General features: G+C 43.7%; 1 protein-coding gene across 3 annotated transcripts in view; it reads left to right on the top strand.

The window, feature by feature from the left end:
- stx7 (syntaxin 7) overlaps nucleotides 1–15446 on the top strand; it is a 46108-nt gene that overhangs the window by 13578 nt on the left and 17084 nt on the right. For 2 of the 3 annotated variants that reach the window (XM_033021286.1, XM_033021288.1), the window contains exons 2-5: nucleotides 9351–9557; nucleotides 13298–13367; nucleotides 13785–13875; nucleotides 14284–14421. In XM_033021286.1, coding sequence (XP_032877177.1) covers nucleotides 9449–9557; nucleotides 13298–13367; nucleotides 13785–13875; nucleotides 14284–14421 — 408 coding nt within the window. In that variant the 5' untranslated portion in view covers nucleotides 9351–9448. Of the gene's footprint in view, nucleotides 1–153; nucleotides 161–9350; nucleotides 9558–13297; nucleotides 13368–13784; nucleotides 13876–14283; nucleotides 14422–15446 lie in introns of all 3 variants that reach the window. The other variant, XM_033021287.1, reaches the window with a different exon arrangement.

The raw sequence follows: 15446 nt of genomic DNA, 5'->3' as shown, positions 1-15446 counted from the left end.
TCCAAGCACCTCACTGTGGTGGAGGCAAAAATCTTAGGGCTGCAGTCTCTTCCCTCCTCTTCTCCCTCTGCGCTGAGGCGATACCCCACCGGGCGATGTTAAATCAGTCCCGCGGCTCACTGAACCCCGCAACGGGCCGTCTCAAACACCACGGCCCGGGGTGGTCGAAGCTGCCGCCCTCCAGTCCAACGCACGCAGCCGCTGGCCCGCGGCTCAACCCCGGACTCAGGTCACCGCTGCCAGAACGCCGTCCCAGCCACCGGAGCACCGTTCCAGCCCCGAGCCGGATCGCCCTCAAGTGAGTGCCGTTCCTCCCTCGGGCTGGGCCACTCCGTCGGGAGTACCGTTCCTCCTTCGGGCTGGGCCACTCCGACGGGAGTGCCGTTCTTCCCTCGGGCTGGGCCACTCCGTCGGGAGCGCCGTTCCTCTGTCGGGCTGGGCCACTCCGACGGGAGCGCCGTTCCTCTCTCGGGCTGGGCCACTCCGACGGGAGTGCCGTTCCTCCCTCGGGCTGGGCCACTCCGACGGGAGCGCCGCTCCTCCCTCGGGCTGGGCCACTCCGACGGGAGCGCCGTTCTTCCCTCGGGCTGGGCCACTCCGACGGGAGTGCCGTTCCTCCCTCGGGCTGGGCCACTCCGACGTGAGTGCCGTTCCACCCTCGGGCTGGGCCACTCCGACGGGAGTGCCGTTCCTCCCTCGGGCTGGACCACTCCGATGGGAGTGCCACAGCCCCTCACGGGAGAGTCTCGGCCCCTCGCCAGGCCGTCCTCACGGGAGCGCAGTTCCAGCCCCGAGCTGGGCCGCCCTCACGGGAGCGAACCCAGGGCGAGTCCTGACAGGCTGCCTCCGGAGTCCCGAGGTCGCCAGCTCCGCCATTAGGCCTCAGCGCAGACGGAGGCAGAGAGGGGGGATACGACGAAAAAGTCGTATTCCCCCCAAGGGAGAGACAGCAAACCCCGTTTCAACCCCCCCCCCCCCCCACATAAACACAACCTAAAAACCAAAAACACAACTAGACAAAACGAAAAAAAACAACACAAAAAATATCTGATCAGGCGCGAGATTTATCATGTGTCTTAAGACATCCCGTACATTCCTGGCTGTAATACAGCTATTTTGAAGAAATCTCTTGTCTATTGTCTATTGTCTATCTCCATTAGCCTTCCCAAGTTACCTAGTCTTCACATCTTTGTTCATGGTAAAACAGTGGAAAAATATTAATTGAGGATTTTGTCCACCTCCTGCGGCTCCACACATGGATAGTCAATTTGGTTTCTGAGGGCCCTCTTCTCTCTAGTTATTTTTCCCCATAATAGACATAAAATCTCCTTGAATTTTCCTTAAACGTATCTGCCTTTTGCACTCCTGACTTCCTTCTTAAGTATGCTCCACAATCACCTATACTGTCCCAGGACTACATTTGATCCCAGTAGTCTAAACCTGACTAGTGCCACCTTTTTCCTGATCAGAGCCTCAATTTCCCTTGACATCCATTTATATGGATTCTGAGGTGACGGAGGACAATGTTGAACCACAGACTCTACCACAGTTGAACCACAGACTTTTCCACTAAATAATTGAATGACATGGTGAACCTTGGCCACCCACTGCAAAAGATACACCCTTTGTCCTATCCACTCACCTGCTCCAACCTCTCCACCTTTTGCAGTTTCCGCAGTTTTCTCACCCAGGAATGGGTGAGGATATTGTAGCTTTTTTTAGGAGTTTTGTAGTGCATTTGAATCCTTTCCTCTGCAAAAGGTAATCATTTCCTTTGAAGGTGTCTTATTTTGGGCATGCAAATATCTGTTCAATGGAGCTGACGGAATATAATTAGGAATAATAACCAAAAATGTAGAAACACTCAGTAGGTCAGGTAGTTTCTGTGGAAAGAGAAAAGGTGCTGACATTTCATTTTGGAGATCCTTCATCAGAATTGGAAAACTGCGAAAGGTGGAGAGGTTGGAGCAGGTGAGTGGATAGGACAAAGGGTGTATCTCTTGCAGTGGGAGGCCAAGGTTCACGATGTAATTCAATTATTTATGGAGTCATCTGATTTATCGATTCATGAAAGCGATTAGACAATGAGGAAAAAAGGGACGTGTTAAAAATGTGTAATTCAATTTGAAACCAAAAGTGACTGCTGGAACAGATTAAGTAGTGTCTGGGGAGAGAGGAAAAATTGAATTATTGCAATGGATTATTGTGTAATTAGGCCCTCAATTCTGGGGTTTGTAGACTGGGAGAGCATGCTGACATTGTTGACTTATCCTTGAAGAGGATTTTCGTGAATTTTGCCAAGACAGCCTTGATGGCATCATTCCTTGAGGTGCTTTACTATAGGTTGTCTGTTTTGAAGCATTTAGAAGGGTAAGGATCATTGCTGCCTGCTCAAGCAAGAGTTGGATGCATGGATATAGATCCTGATCTGGAATGTGTTGTCATTGTTGGGTAGTTTGCCATTGTCTTGTAGACTAGCTCCACTCTAGTGGAAAACCTGTTGGAGGTGATGTGCAATGTTATGATGAGAAAAGTAGCAAAGTAATGATGTGGCCTTTCTTGATATAGGGTTTCCCTGACATTGGCATTGTTGTGGATCCATTGGCTATGAACTTGGATTGCATGCCATTGTGCAACAAGCATAAGATAGATATGGATTTCTGCATGTAGCCCAATTTGAGGATGATGCACCATTTTCATTCCTGATTGAGTTGAAGACTTTAGGAAGATTGTGAAAGACGAGTTATAGTAATTGGTGCTTCTTCCTGTATTTCTCTTGAAGTTTGGGGAATTATCCATGACTAACTTTACTTGCTACTGGAAATGTTCATGAAAGGAACTTTAATACAGATTACGAGTATGATCATTAGAGCTGGCATTGTTTGTGTTTGATGTAAAGAACCAATAAAAATGACAAATAAGACCATAAGACATAGGAGTAGAATTGGGCCATTCAACCCATCGAGTCTACTGCGCCAGTCGATCGTGGCTGATTTTGGAGCGTGGAGGATTTCCTTTCATTCCCATTCTCCTGCCTTCTCCCCAGTACTTTCAATGCCCCTCCTAATCAAGAACCTATCATTTTAAAAACACCCAATGTCTTGTCCTCTACAGCCATCTGTGGCAATTAATTAAATGGATTCATCACCCTTTGGCTAACAACAGTTCTCTTTATCTACATACTAAAGTTACTTTATTTTATTCTGAGGCTGTACCCTCTGGTCTAGGTTCTCCCATTGTTGGAAACATCCTTTCCACAACTACTAAATCTGGGCCTTTCATGGTCCGGGAAGTTTCAATGAGATCCCCCCCCCTTCATTCTTCCAAACTCCAGCAAGTACAGACCCAGTACCCAATCGCTCCTCATACATTAACCCAATCATCCCTAGGATCATTCTCGTAAACCTACTTTGGACCCTATCCAAAACCAACACATCTTTCCACAAATACGGGGCAATATTCCAAATGTGGTCCCAAGATTCACTGTCTCTGGAAAAACCCGCCAAATCCACGCACATGATAAATAAGGAAATCGGTGTTGCATTCTCTCCAGACCAGAGTCCCCAAGATTGAGGCTTTAACTACACTCGGCTAAGTGTGATGGGCCGGCCACAGCATTCATAAGCCAGTGACCAAGACTCTGAAATAGACCCTCAGAAAGGTTTTGAATACTACCAGTCCCTTTGAAAACTCAGCAAAATGGGGAAAGAGCATCTTGCATCCCATACTACCCACTTTGGTCCATTTTCTGCTTCATCTATGGCAGTCTATAGATCACACGTTGGTACATTGGCCAATTACAATTTTATGCAAGTGAGTGGAAATATGTCATACTTGAAATTCAGGAAAAAGATAAAGCATTATTATCTGCCTACTTAAGTTGATCTAAGAATTGACATCCCCAACATTTCACTCTTGTGTCTGAACAATTATCTGTTGTCCCCAACTGAAGCCACTTCAGACCCAACATAAACCTTGATTTTTTTAATTTCTATATGTTCTGCAATACAACCTTTCCCCAGCTGATAATTTAAGTTCCTACCGAATCCTTTGTTGTGTGAATTATTTGTTGAATGGTCATTATTGCCAAGTGGAAGATCATAGATGCCTAAGAGATTTTTCCACAAAAATAACGTTATTTAACAAACTTCATTTTACTGAAGAAGGGTTTCGGCCCGAAACGTCGCCTATTTCCTTCGCTCCATAGATGCTGCTGCGCCCGCTGAGTATCCCCAGCAATTTTGTGTACCTTCATTTTATTTATGTTCTTTTGATCAGATGAATATAACAGGTTTTAAAGATCTGTGTTTGATAGACGATCTACAGATTCCTGGTAGTGAACAAAACATTGTTTCGCAAACAGTTAAAAATCTATTTTGGTTATTCTTGAAAACAAACTAATGAGATTAGTTGATTAATAGGTTGGATTGTGCTAGGTTTTAACTCGATATAGACCAAATGCCTGGACTGACTCTGGAGGGTCGGTCAGACCATCTTTCCATACTGGAGTGTTGTGCCCTGAGGTGAAGCAGACTTCACGTGACAAATAGGCGCTAATATCTTTTGAGAGCATATCTTTCGTTGTTAAAGCTTGTAAACTGTTTTAAATGTCTGATAATTAGACTTTTAAAAGCAATTTAAATAGATATATTTTTAATTAATTTGTACAAATATCCCTACAATACAAGCATACTTTATTTAAACCATCTTTTTAATTTAAATATTACCTCTGTTGCGTTTTGTCATGCGTTTGGAATCAAATGCTGAAAAATCTGAAAATAGAACAGAAAATGCGGAATATCAAACAACATCTGTGAAAGGTAAACATAGGTAAAGTTTCTGGCCAATGATCCTTCATTAAAACCGAAAATCTAAATGCACATGCATGTTTTAAATTGTAGGGAAATGTGAGAAGTAAACAGAATAAAACAAATATCTGTTATCGGAAACCGATTTTAACAGATTTGTTGGTGGGGCCTCTGCCCACTCTCCCCCCTGTTCCCTGACAGAATCTCCTCCTTAATCCCCTTGGTCCACTTCCTCTGCCCTTTCTTTGTCGCACCTGACCATCAAGGCTGACCAGGTGAGGAAAGAAAAGAGCTGAGCAGATTCTGCCCAGGCAAAACCACGGGTCCCGATGGTGTCAGCCCCAGGGTACTCAAGGCAATCATCCACCTGCTCCATTGTCCTATGCTAACCTGGATAAGCCGAGAGGCACTGTGAAAGTCATGTATTTTTAACTTCTCCCGTGCTTTTAACATTATCTGGCCTACACTGCTCGGGAGCAAACTGATGGAGATGCGGGTGGATGCTCCATTTGTGTTCTGGATCACCAACTACCTGACTGGAGGACCACATTATGTCAGGCTACAGAACTGTGTCTTGGACATGGTAGTGAGCAACACAGGGACCCCACAGGGGACGAGGGCTGCATCAGTGAGGGGAGAGAAGCTGAATACAGCGGTGTAGTCAACAACTTTGTTGAGTGGTGTGGGCTGAATCACTTGCAGCTCAACACCGACAAGACTAAGGAGTCAGTGATGGACTTTAGGAGGAGATGAACACTCCTGTACCGTTTCCATGTGCAATTTACCAAGTAGTACAAGTATCCTGGAGTTTTCCGGGACAATAAACTGGATTGGTCCAGGATCACAGGCATTGTTTAAGAAGGGACAGAGCCGTCTGTACTTTCTGAGGAGGCTCCGCTCTTTCAACATCAGCAGTAAGACGCTGCAAATGTTCTGTCAATCGGTGGTGGCCAGTGCCATCTTCTACGCTGTCGTGTGCCGGGGTAGCAGGGCAAAGGCTGCGGACGCCAACAGAATCAACAAACTCATCAGGAAGGCTGGCTCCATCCTGGGAGTGGAGTTGGATTCATTGGAGGTGGTCTTGGAGGGGAGGATGCTCCTCAAACTGCAGAGCATCTTGGACAGTACAGCTCACCCCTTTCATTATACATTGGTAAACCTGAGGAGTAGCGTCAGCTACTGGTTCCACTAAGATGCAGCACTGAATCCCACAGGAGATCCTTTTTCCCTGTGGCTATCAAGCTATATAACTCCTCCCCCTTCTGTCGTGGGTAATAATAATAATAATAATGGATGGGATTTATATAGCGCCTTTCTAATACTCAAGGTGCTTTACATCGCAATATTCATTCACTCCTCAGTCACACTCGGTGGTGGTAAGCTACTTCTGTAGCCACAGCTGCCCTGGGGCAGACTGACGGAAGCGTGGCTGCCAATCTGCGCCTACGGCCCCTCCGACCACCACCAATCACTCACACACATTCACACACAGGCAAAGGTGGGTGAAGTGTCTTGCCCAAGGACACAACGACAGTATGCACTCCAAGCGAGATTCGAACCGGCTACCTTCCGGTTGCCAGCCGAACACTTAGCCCATTGTGCCATCTGTCTGGCTTCCCCCCCTCCCCAATCTTTGCACATCCCCAATCCTGGACTTTCCACTCGTCACTTTAATTTCATGTATCTTGTTGTGTTTTATAACTCATGGCAGACTAATTTCCCTCCTGGGATAAATAAAGTTCTATCGTATCGTAAACCAAAAAATCCAGATAACATAAATGCTGTTGATGGAGTCTAAGAAAGCGTGATGAATTCTGTTTATTCATAGCTGACCTGGTTGGAGGCGGTACAAATGGAGGGAAATAAATAACAGATTTGTAGAAGAGGAAGTGAAGAAGAAAAAAAAGCTAGAATTATGAGATGCAAAGCACAGCAGTTGCCAGAACATGGTAACATCACCAGGTTAAGTAGCAATTATGGAGAGGAAGGTGAGGAGGGGTGGTGGGAGGGGTGGTGGGGGGGGGGGGGGGGGCACAAGGAAGGAAGAGTTAATGTTACAAGGTGACCTTGTATTAGAGCTGAAACAAACAGGAACGGCTGGAATTATGAAATTATGGACGTCAATATTATGCCTCGAGGGCTGTATAGTGACTAATCAGAAGATGAGATGCTTTTGCTCAAACGACATTGAGGTTTACTGGAACAAAGATAGTAGTGTGATGGCTAAAGAAAGTGATGGGCAATTGGAAATTTGGGATCACCTGACAGACGGAATGGTCTTTCTGGGCAATATTTGCCTTAGTAAATTGTGACAAGACTAGTTTAATCTGGAATGAATGGCCAGATTGCACATACGTAATAGAGGACGATTGATGATTGGCTGAGTTTAAAATGTCCAAAAAGTATCTAAATTTGGGGGTAATACAGCTAGGAACCTTCTCTCCTTCCCTCTTATAAATATTCATTATAAAGGTGTACAACAGGAGGGCTGGGTTATTTTTGTCATGTTAAATACGTGGTTTTGCTACTACCAAAGGGAGGCCATATCTGCAAAGCTGTCAAGAGCAATGCACCATTGTAGGCAGTGGCCAAATTGATCAATGTGAATAGTGTTTGGAATAATGCATGTCTCAAATTGTAATGGTTTCAAGGACTTTGAGGACTTACCTTTCAAGTAATAGCAATAGTTTTTCCCCCAAAACTTAAATGCAAATATCTTAGGTCATCCATTTTACCAAACCAACAGTGACACTGATTTGATGCTGTTACTTAGTCCTAACATTAGGTAATAAGAGCTTCATACTGTAAAATGTTGTGAACACTGCCCAGTTCATCATCAGCTCTGACCTCCCCACCATCGAAGGGATTTATCAGAGTCGCTGCCTCAAAAAGGCAGCCAACATCATCAGAGACATACACCATTCTGGCCACACACTCATTTCACCTCTGTATATCAAGAGTCAAGTCAAGAGTGTTTTATTGTCATAGGTCCCAGACACACTAATTTCACCCCTATTATTATTATTATTGCACTACTATTGTCTGTTATTTTGAGTATGTGTGTGCTTATGTATGTGTGTGCTTATGTATGTGTATTTTATATATATATATATATACATATACATATATATATATGTATGTATATGTATATGTATATGTATATGTATATATATATATATATATTTATATATATATATATATATATATATATATATACTAGACCAAGTGCAGACCTGTTGGGTCTACTCCCCCAACGCAATATTCCAGCACTCACTGCAGGCGGGTGTGGACCTGAGGAGCTGGGCAGGCGTGGACCCGAGGACCTGAACGAGGCCACGGGTGGGCGAGGACCCGAACGAGGCCACGGGTGGGCGAGGACCCGAACGAGGCCACGGGTGGGCGTGGACCCGAGGACCCGGACGGGCGAGGACCTGAGTGAGGCTGCGGGCGGGCGTGGACCCGAGCGAGGCCTCACCGCTGTGGTCTCGATTTCTCCATCACCGCCGCGGTCTCGATGCCTCCTTGATGGCCGGGTAAAACCGCAGCCAGGGTGTCGCAGGTAGAAGGCTGGGTCGGAAAATGCGGAACGTTAATTTAAAGGCGGCCCTCCCCCTGACATCACTGGAAGCTGCTGGCCGCCCACTCCCCCTTGAAGGCTGCCCACCCCCTCCTTTGTAACGTTTCTCGAAGCGGGTTGAAGGTTTGCCATTTAAAAAGTTAGTTTTCGCTATTTTTAAAACGCTATGTTGTGAAATATAGCACGAAATGTGAAGTGAAGCAGTTTATTTTGTTGACGGGGTTAATGTAATTAATAGTGTGAAAATTACTGAGCTAGCGCGTGGCGTTTTGATGAAGGTAGAAAGACACAAATGACACAAACACGTATACATACATACAAGATGAGACTTTTAATATTATAGAGATACATATGTGTGTGTGTACTTGTGGGTATGTGTATATATACACGGAACTTTTTTTTCTCTCGTTTTTCATATTGTTTACAGTGTCCTATGTTTAGAAATTCTGTTGTGCTGCAGCAAGTAAAGGGCCTGTCCCACCAGCATGCGATAGCATGCGTCTAGCGCGACCAAACATGGTCGCTTGAGGCGTACGGCCTCGCGGGGCCGGTCCCACTTCGATCGGCGGAGGCATATGAAGTTGTGCAGGGCAAAAATCTTGCACTGTCCGAAAATCCCGCGCGACAACGGCCTGTCGGCCCGCAGCCGCATTGAGGCCGTACGCAGTGCCTCGACGGCCGTACACAGCGCCTCGACATCGTACGCAGCGTCTTGACGGCGTACGACGTATTGCGCGATGACATCACCGTTGCGTGATGACGTCACCGCCCGACGCCGTGCGACGTCCAAATTCAGTCGGCCCGCCTCCTGCCCAGCTGATTGGTGAGTATGATGTCGGGACCAGCCCTGCACAACTCCATATGTCTGTCCTTTTTTTGTGAATGACTATCTTGCCATCTGACAGTTTCAAGTTATTTTCTTCTACACTCTCACTAATCCTTTCATATTTTTATATTTATTTCAGTATGTTTCTCGGAGGCCAAAAATAAGCACCACAAGAAAATTACATGACTTCCTGATGCTAGTCAACTCTGTGAAGATTAGATTCAAACATAGTCAGCAATGTCTCGTGACGGAAAGGACGGTAGTTTCTTGACTGGTGATCCATCTCAAGATGCAGAGCAGCTTTCCCATGTAATAACTTCCAACATTCAGAAAATCGGATGGCATTGTAAGTTGAAGTATCTTTCTATTGACAACTTGTAATCAAAAACAACATAACAACATAACTTAGTTATGAAGTAATGGAAAACAATATTGTTGTTTATTGCAGAGAAAGTTGGTTACAGGACTGCAAATTGAGACACTTCAGAGCCCAGTAGTTAATTGGAGAGTCTTTATCTCCATTTCTGTTGTGTACCTCTGTAATAGCTTCTCAATAGATTGCATAAATTCTTCCCCATCCTTAACCTGTAGGTGAATTCAACATTCACTGTTTATATAAAGATATTGGTCCTTCTGCAGTCATCTTATTCCTTGCATTTAATTTTGTGCATGGAATGCTTGTAAAGTTTGTTTCTGGGCTCAAGCAGCAGCAGTATGAAATTCTTATCAACAAACTCAGCATTGAAATTACCAGAGTGGTGTAAATTTGCTGAACTTGACCATTAGTTATACAATGGAAGTGGTTGAACATGTTGCATTCCTATTTCCTTATGACATAATCGTTCAGTCTATTGAGTTAATGCCATCCCACAGAGCAATAAGAGCCCCCATACCCCTGTTAATTTCCTTTATAACATAGAACAGTACAGCACAAGAACAGGCCCTTCAGCCCATAATGACTGTGCCAAACATGATGCCAAAACCAACTCTTATCTGCCTGCACACTTTCCATATTTCTGCATTCCCTGCATATCCATATGCTTATTAAAAAGTCTTTTGAATGCCACTATCAAATCTGCCTCAACCATCACTCCCACATCACATCCCAGCACTTGTCACACTCTGTAAAAACAACTTTCCCCACACATTTCCTTTAAACTTTGTCCCTCTTACCTTTAAAGCTATGCCTTCTCGTATTTGATTTTTTCAATCTGGGAAAAATATTTTGACTTGCTATTCTATCTATGCCTCTCATAATTTTATATACTTCTAACAGGTCTCCTGCAACCTCTAGTGTTTCAGAGAAAACAATCCAAGTCTGACCAACCACTCCCTGTAGCTAATGCCCCCCTAATCTAGGCATCATTCTGATAATCCACTTTTGCACCCACAAAGCCACGACATTTTTTGTGGCGATCAGAACTGCATGCAATATCCAAATGTGGCCCAACCAAAGTCCAACAAAACTGTATCATGACCTTGTGATTTTTATACTCAATACCCTGACCTGTTGAAAGCAAGCATACCATATGGAAAACCGGCATACCATAACCTATCCTTTCACATTACTGTCAATTTTACAACACACATTACACCAGTGGAACATTATAGTAGACAATTAACCTACCAACCCACTTGAAATGTGAGTGGATAACTATGCAGTCACAGAGAGAATACACAAAATCTATACTGAAAGCATTGGAGGTCAGGATTGAACCTGGGTTGCTGGAGATGTGAGATAGCAGGAATACTAGCTATATTACTGTTCTGCCCCCAGTGCTAATTTATTCAGGAGTGCAAGAATGAGTTTTTATTGCGCGTTATATAATTCTGATCATGAAAACACATATCTTGGAAAAGTGAGCTTTTTCCTTGATAAACTAGTATTGTGGATTTATTTCTTTCATTTGTCATTTTGCTAACTTAATTTCAGCTATCTATATTACTAAAAGTCTGATCTTGACCGCATTTGGCGCGCTGTGCTGTGATTTCCGAGAGAATGCCGCCAGGTACGGCCGTCATTTTTGGCCACCTCGCTCAGAGCCCCCCTCCGCCTTCCGGGACCGGAGGATTTTCCCCATCGATGAAAAATCAGAGAGATATTAATGTTTTTAAAAAAATTGGGATTCTCTCTGCTGCCCCTGCTGGTGGGAGGGGGGAGGAACTATAAAACCCGGAAGTGGTGTGCCTCACTCGGTCTCTGCAAGATGGAGGAAGCCAGAGGGTCACGTCTCTCTGAGCTCTGAATAACACTTAACACATGTCTACTCAACTGTGAGTCCCCTTAACGTGGTTTGAAAATGAAAATATGGTTGGTTTGAAGTAAAAAGGCACTGCCTGCAAATAGTTGTTTGGGTGCTTTGGGTTTAAGTAAAAAGGCACTACTGCAAATAGTGGTTTGGGTGCTTTGGCTTGAAGTAAAAAGGCACTACTGCAAATGGTGGTTTGGGTGCTTTGGCTTGAAGTAAAAAGGCACTACTGCAAATGATGATTTGGGTGCTTTGGCTTGAAGTTTAAAGGCACGACTGCAAATGGTGGTTTGCGTGCTTTGGCTTGAAGTTAAAAGGCACTACTGCAAATGGTGGTTTGGGTGCTTTGGGCTGAAGTTAAAAGGCAATACTGCAAATGGTGGTTTGGGTGCTTTGGGTAACTTCCTGTTTGCACTGTATATTGATTTTAGATAAAACACTACCACTTACGGCTGTGATTTGTGGCCATCTTACTCAGTCCCCCTCCTCTCAGCAGGTGCAGAGGATTCTTCCCATCAATGAAAAATAAAAGTGTTATTAGTGTTTAAAAAATGTTGAGAATCTCTCTCCTGTCAATCACGCCATGAAGGCCACACCTTTTCTGGTGGGAGGGGGAGGGGTTATAAAACCCGGAAGTGTGGGTGTGGCTCAGTCTCTGCATGATGGGGGAGGGAGAGGTCACGACTCTGTCTGAGCTGTGAATCAACTGAACACACTGAATGTCTACTGAACTGTGAGTTTGGTGTTTTGTGTGGATTTATGGTGGTTTCACCCTGCAAGAAATGGTATGAAACTGCATTTGAATGTGGTGGCCTTGCACCCTGCATGAAGTGGTATGAAACTGCACTGAATTTGGTGGCCTTGCACCCTGGTGAAAGTGGTATGAAACTGCACTTGAATTTGGTGGCCTTGGATCCAGCTTGAAGTTGTATGAAACTATTTGAATTTGGTGGCCTTGCACCTTGCTTGAAGTGGTATGAAACTGCACTTGAATTTGGTGGCCTTGCATCCTGCTTGAAGTGGTTGGAAACTGCACTTGAATTCGGTGGCCTTTCACCCTGCTTGAAGTGGTAGGAAACTGCACTTGAATTCGGTGGCCTTGCACCCTGCTCGATGTGGTAAGAAACTGCACTTGAATTTGGTGGCCTTGCACCCTGCTTGAAATGGTAGGAAAATGGATTTGAATTTGGTGGCCTTGCACCCTGATTGAAATGGAATTTCAAGGAATAGCCATGAGTCAAATTGCCAGCCCACCAGCCGTGAGTGAGCTGCCAGCACATCAGGCTTGAGGGACTGAGCTGCCACCCCAAGAACCCATACCAGCGCTCCAGAAAGCCCCCCCCACTGGCCACCAATATTGGAATTGGTGGAGAGGTGGAATATTGCGTCGGTTGACCAGCCCGCCCATGTGAACATGGGACCCAACGGGTCCCACTTAGTCTAGTATTTAATTATTTGTATTGATACACTCCAATTTTTTTATTTCTGCTTTATACTTAATTGTGCTCTAAAATGAGGATACTTACTCAATCTGTAGAATATTGTTGTGTGTGCATGCTTCAAATCTTCTTGTTAGAACAAGCAATACTAGAAAATATGCTGGATTTAGAGGAAACGTACTGAGAAGCATGCATAAAATAAGTTGTTAAACAAGTATCAGCAAGTTGTGATCTGTTCCTCCTTCACTGACTGAAATTCAGAACTATGTTTGGTTTACATGTTGCATGTGTAAATATAAATTGGATCAATTCTACCTCATGTAAAATGTTATTTAAATTTCATGGCTTTCATTTGCTAAAAATTAATTTTATATTAATTTGAGAACCTTTCATGGCAGCTGCAGAAATCCAAAGGATTTTAAACCAACTTGGAAAACCTCAGGATAATGTAGAACTTCGGAAACAACTGTGAGTATGATGCATGAATACTAATTCCTCATCTGAAGTGAGGTTTAAGCTGTTTTGGTAATTTAAGGAAGGATAAAGTTTCAACGAGGTCACAGTCTACCCAAAACAATAAGATATAGAGGCTTTAACCTGTTGTTCCGTTTAGTACTAACCAGTGATCGCATACCAGCAAAATCAAAATCAAACTTTCCTTCTGATATTCAACAATTAAGAGCAATGCCACTATAAACTTGTATGTACAATTAAGTTTTAGATCTAAGTATGCAAGCTAGGTGTAAGTTGTTTTGTGGTGCTGATCATTTGGTGTTTTGCCTAATTATTTTTTGGTCAACTGGCAATGCCTAAATGTTATCTTGTATTTTTTCCTGATTATTACTGCAATGATAATTAGTATTAAATATTTCCTTCCAATGCTAGTCAGCAGAAGCAACAATTAGTCAATCATCTGGCTAAGGAAACAGAGAAGCACATAAAGGAATTCGGATCATTAGCAGCTGTAATTGAACAGGTGAGGTTCTTTACTATGTTAAAATAACCTGCCTATGCCTTTGAATTCTGATTTATTCAAGGTTTTAAAATAAAAATTATGAATAGAATATTATTAAAACATTAAAAAAAGCAACCACAGTCCAAAGACGATAGCCCCAAACAAGGCTGTAACCAATGGCAAATGTTAATTAGCATTGATTAAAACATTGTAGCTGGGTAACTTCAAATTTAATACATAAAATTCCCTTTACAAATAATTTTACTTAAATGACAGAACAGCCGTTGTGCTTGCTTTATCTTTGCAATATTTTCTTGTGGCTATGACTATTGGCTTGATGATATCTTGGATTAATCGCCATAGCTTGTGTACAATTTTATTTGCAAAATGGACGTTACTATAAAATACACATTTGTTTTTTTGTCTTAGCGTCAAAGAAAGCTACAGAAAGATCGTTTAGTTGCTGAATTCACTGCAGCATTGACTAATTTCCAAAGAATTCAAAGAGAGGTTGCTGAAAAGGAAAAAGAATTTGTAGCAAGAGTACGTGCTGGTTCGCATCTGTCTGTAAGTATTGATCATGCATTGAAATTAAATAAGGAAAGGAATCTTAATTTCATTTGAATTTCTCTGTGCATCATTCAACACCTTGCTCTCAACTGTTTTTGTCACGGTTTCAGAAACTAATACACCAACTGCTTTGGTAAGTTTCAATGAGGTCCCCGCTCATTCTTCTAAACTCCAGCGAGTACAGGCCCAGTGCAGTCAATCGCTCATCATAAGTTAACCCACTCATTCCTGTGGTCCTTCATGTAAACCTTCTCTGGACCCTCTCCAGGGCCAGCACATCATTCCTCAGATATGGTGCCCAAAATTGCTCACAATACTCCAAATGCGACCTGACCAGCGCCTTATAGAGCCTCAGCATTACATCCCTGTTTTTCTATTCCAGCCCTCTTGAAGTAAATGCCAGGATTTATTACATCTTTTCCCTCTCACCTGAAACCTCTGTCCTCTGGTTCTTGATTCCCTTACTATGGGTTAAAAAGCTATTCGCCGCATTAGTTTACTGGTGTAGGAAGGAACTGCAGGTGCTGGTTTAAACCGAAGATAGACAAAAAAAAGCTGGAGTAACTCAGCGGGTCAGACAGCATCTCTGGAGAAAAGGAATAGGTGACGTATTGCGTTGAGCTCCTTCTTCAGACCCGAGGAAGGGACTCGACCCGAAACTTCACTCATTCCTTTTCTCTAGAGATGCTGTCTGACCCGTTGAGTTACTCCAGCTTTTTGTGTCTTTTATTAGTTTACTTGACAGGAAATGCTCAGTTTTCAATGAGTAGACAGTTTGACTGGAAGCTAATGGAATGTTGGCCTTCATAACAAGAGGATTTCAGTATAGGTTCTTCTGCAGTTGTATAGGGCTCTGGTGAGACCACATCTGGAGTATTGTGTACAGTTTTGGTCTCCTAATTTGAGGAAGGACATCCTTGTGATTGAGGCAGTGCAGTGTAGGTTCACGAGAATGATCCCTGGGATGGCGGGACTGTCATATGAAGAAAGATCGAAAAGACTAGGCTTGTGTTCACTGGAGT

Source organism: Amblyraja radiata, chromosome 5, assembly GCF_010909765.2.
Source record: "Amblyraja radiata isolate CabotCenter1 chromosome 5, sAmbRad1.1.pri, whole genome shotgun sequence".
NCBI lineage: Eukaryota > Metazoa > Chordata > Chondrichthyes > Rajiformes > Rajidae > Amblyraja > Amblyraja radiata.
The sequence above is the reverse complement of the archived record's forward strand: the minus strand, read 5'-3'. Positions and strand labels throughout refer to the sequence as shown.